Raw genomic sequence first — 2,964 nt, 5'->3', positions numbered from 1 at the left:
TAAACTATTTTGGTTGAATTCTCTAAGGATTAATATCATACCAATTCGGTACTTTTGTTAAATTAATTTTCAATTTCGGTGTTAAATACTAGTTCAAATTTGCTGGAGCACATTAAAAACATATCAAATTTAAGCTGATATTTAATGTTCAAACTAATGACTAAGCTGACAAAGTGACTTGGTTGCTACGATCTTAATAATTTGAGACCCAATTAAAATATAAATCATAATTTAAAGACATCTAGTGGAATTAACTCAACTTCAAAAATTTCTAACAAATTGCTTGCTAGGCTTCCTTAATGTAGAAAGTGTGGGGATTGAATATAAAAGAATAGTTTGACGTGGTAAGCTTGGGTTTCACTGTGACAGGCTTCGGAACTTTATCTGGTGATGATAAAGTCATAATATATAAGACAATTTAAGAATTCATTGGTTAAATCATTTAGTTTACTTTGTACCCATATATTACATGAATTCAAATATATCAAAGCGTACAATTTTTTCCGATTTATGGATAGAAGTATTGTATAAAAGGAATTTCCTTAAAAGTAAAATTGCTTAAAACTGATCTGCTAATCGAGCAAATCTGAGTGATAGCGACTAATATTTCGTTCCATATGTTGTTTGTTGTTATAGGAAAAGGCAAATAGATACATATATGCTTTGTTTTTCGGCAGGACCAACATATATAAATAAAATAAAGGGACGATGGGTGCATCCTAGCTTTGAAAAGGACAAGCATGAAATTCGCTAATTCTTGAAATGTGAAATATCGGATTGGCAATGCAAAGATTTTAAAATGGAAATTCCTACAACTCACCCTCAAAACCCACAATCCAAAAGAAAATAGATGTAGCCTGATGATGGTATCATATGGTAACATATATCATAACAGATCACTAGCATAGACCTAACCAGATTTCAGGTCATTCGTAATTCGGGTCCTTTCAAGTTTGGGGTCAATCTTGAGTTCAGATTATCTTGGGTTTAAGGCTTGAATCATTTTCAATTATATATTCGAATCATGTCGAATTTGAGTTGTTTCAGGTTTGGGTAGGGTTATCAAGCCTCAGCTCAACATGGTCAATGAATGGTGAAAAAGAGAAAAAGGAGAGAAAGAAGATAAATAAGAAAGGGTTGTGCTTGTTGACATCCTATAGACTAGACATTGCATAATTCAATGGAACCATAGTGAAGCAGTTCCTCAATCATTTGCTCAACGTGATCCTCTTCAAGTGGTTCAAGCACTTGCGGTTTTTTCACAACCCTAGTGGCTTCCATCTCTTGAACCGGTAATGGTCCAACCCCCATCCCAGCAATGCCGTGGTTGCCGATAACGCGTGGAGCCGGTGCCTTATTCCGTGGCTCGTCCACCTTTTGCTGTTTCATTATTTGAAGCGAAGCCATGTAGCATTTGTGTAGTTTAGCTCTCAAAGTTTCCGAAAGAAGTTTTGATGACGACGACGACGATGATGATTGAGGTGCATTGGGGTTGTAAGCAAAGTTGGTTCTAGCCCTAGGTCCACACATAAGCCTCGCGGCTTCGTCGTAGGCCCGAGCTGCATCTCCAGCCGTCTCGAACGTCCCAAGCCAAATTCTAGTTTTCCTGCACCAAAAGAAACGCATAAGGAACTATAAGGACAAAAAATGTTGCATGGTTTTCATAAACCAGATTTAAACTCACAAGAGAGGATGGCGAATCTCAGACACCCAAGAACCCCAATGCCTTTGTCGGACACCTCGATATCTTTGTTGTGGTCTGGCCATGTTTGTAATAAAGCAATCTTTCTTTTGAAGAAAAAAAGTGTTTGTGGAAATGCCTGAATGAGATTACGAGAATGATGCCAGTGAAGGGAAGGGGGGTTTTGTAGTTGATAGACATATGTGGCAATTTAGTGTCATCCAACTTGAATAAAATTGTTGGGTCCCAAAAAGGGTTTCAAGGGCTTTCCATTTCTTGTCTTTATTTAATTACAGTTGGCTTTGAAAAACTGATTATTTTGTTGAATTAATAGGTGAAAGTGAAATTTCAAACTTCAATTCACAATTTCACATGGCTATAATTTAGCTTTTATTTAACCTTCTGGATCGAGTAATAACAAATTTGATATCTTCTAAAAAAAAAAATCTCGAATTTGAATTTTGTGAATAAAAATAATAATACTAAAAAATATTTATTCCTGTTTAAAATTCTAATTTTATCCAACTCTAAATTTAGTAAAAAACTAATATAATTGTCTCAAGTCAAAAAGAAAATTTAGAATATGTTGCTTTACCACCCTTCTTTGCTCATGAAAATCGTAGAAGTCGTAATCGGATAAGATTCTTCATGTGATTGGTCTTCATGCGAAACTACAAGTTAGGTGTAATTAAAAAAATTTGCTTAATTCAAGATTTAATTTTAAAGTGTACTTATTTTCTTCTTTTGATATTTAAATTTTTTAGTTCAGTTTGATACCGAATTATCTTTCCATTATTGTTTTTAGTCTATTTTCTTAATCGATGTTAAAAAATTAACATGAGAAAATAAGTAACAAAATTATATACCAAAATATAAAAATTGATATACTTCAAAAATCAAATCGTAAATTAAATTAAGTGAGAATAAAAAAGTTTATAATGTCTTCTTAAGCTATAAAAGATCTTTGAACGCATCCACAAATCAACTTTTATTAAGCAACATTTGTAATGAAAACTTTGTTTTATTAATATGTTTGTTGGAAGCAGATGATAGACAAATTGGGTGTCATATGAAAGTTTGAATAACTTATTTCATACAATAACAGCAAAGCTAATTGGTGCCCTCAAATTGAAATATTTTGTGCTTCAATTTGCAGTTGAATGATTGGGTCAATCTTATGCTGTTGAATAACATCGAATGAAGAATCTTGGACCGCCATTATTACTATACAAATATCCAACAAATGATTTCATCAAATCCCACCATTTATCACATCAATTTGC

The 2,964-nt window shown here is 33.2% G+C and overlaps 1 protein-coding gene across 1 annotated transcript; it reads right to left on the bottom strand.

Annotated features, from left to right (window-relative positions):
* Positions 1 to 602: 602 nt before the first annotated feature.
* Positions 603 to 1,950, bottom strand: LOC105771597 (ethylene-responsive transcription factor ERF003). The gene is made up of 2 exons (XM_012593028.2): positions 1,685 to 1,950; positions 603 to 1,606 (listed from the first exon to the last, which is right to left on the bottom strand). The coding sequence occupies exons 1-2, from the start codon at positions 1,765 to 1,767 to the stop codon at positions 1,162 to 1,164; spliced, it is 528 nt and encodes a 175-aa protein (XP_012448482.1). The 5' UTR covers positions 1,768 to 1,950; the 3' UTR covers positions 603 to 1,161.
* Between the last annotated feature and the right edge of the window lie 1,014 nt (positions 1,951 to 2,964).

Source organism: Gossypium raimondii, chromosome 6 (genome assembly GCF_025698545.1).
Source record: "Gossypium raimondii isolate GPD5lz chromosome 6, ASM2569854v1, whole genome shotgun sequence".
Classification (NCBI taxonomy): Eukaryota; Viridiplantae; Streptophyta; class Magnoliopsida; order Malvales; family Malvaceae; genus Gossypium; species Gossypium raimondii.
This window is presented reverse-complemented; position numbering and strand designations above follow the sequence as displayed.

What these genes read in the sequence shown, in the direction of transcription:
- LOC105771597 (XM_012593028.2), bottom strand. Translation starts at nt 1,767, where the DNA reads ATGGCCAGACCACAACAAAGATATCGAGGTGTCCGACAAAGGCATTGG. An exon ending in GAGATTCGCCATCCTCTCTT is followed by an intron (nt 1,607 to 1,684) that starts GTGAGTTTAAAT and finishes CTTTTGGTGCAG; the next exon opens with GAAAACTAGAATTTGGCTTG.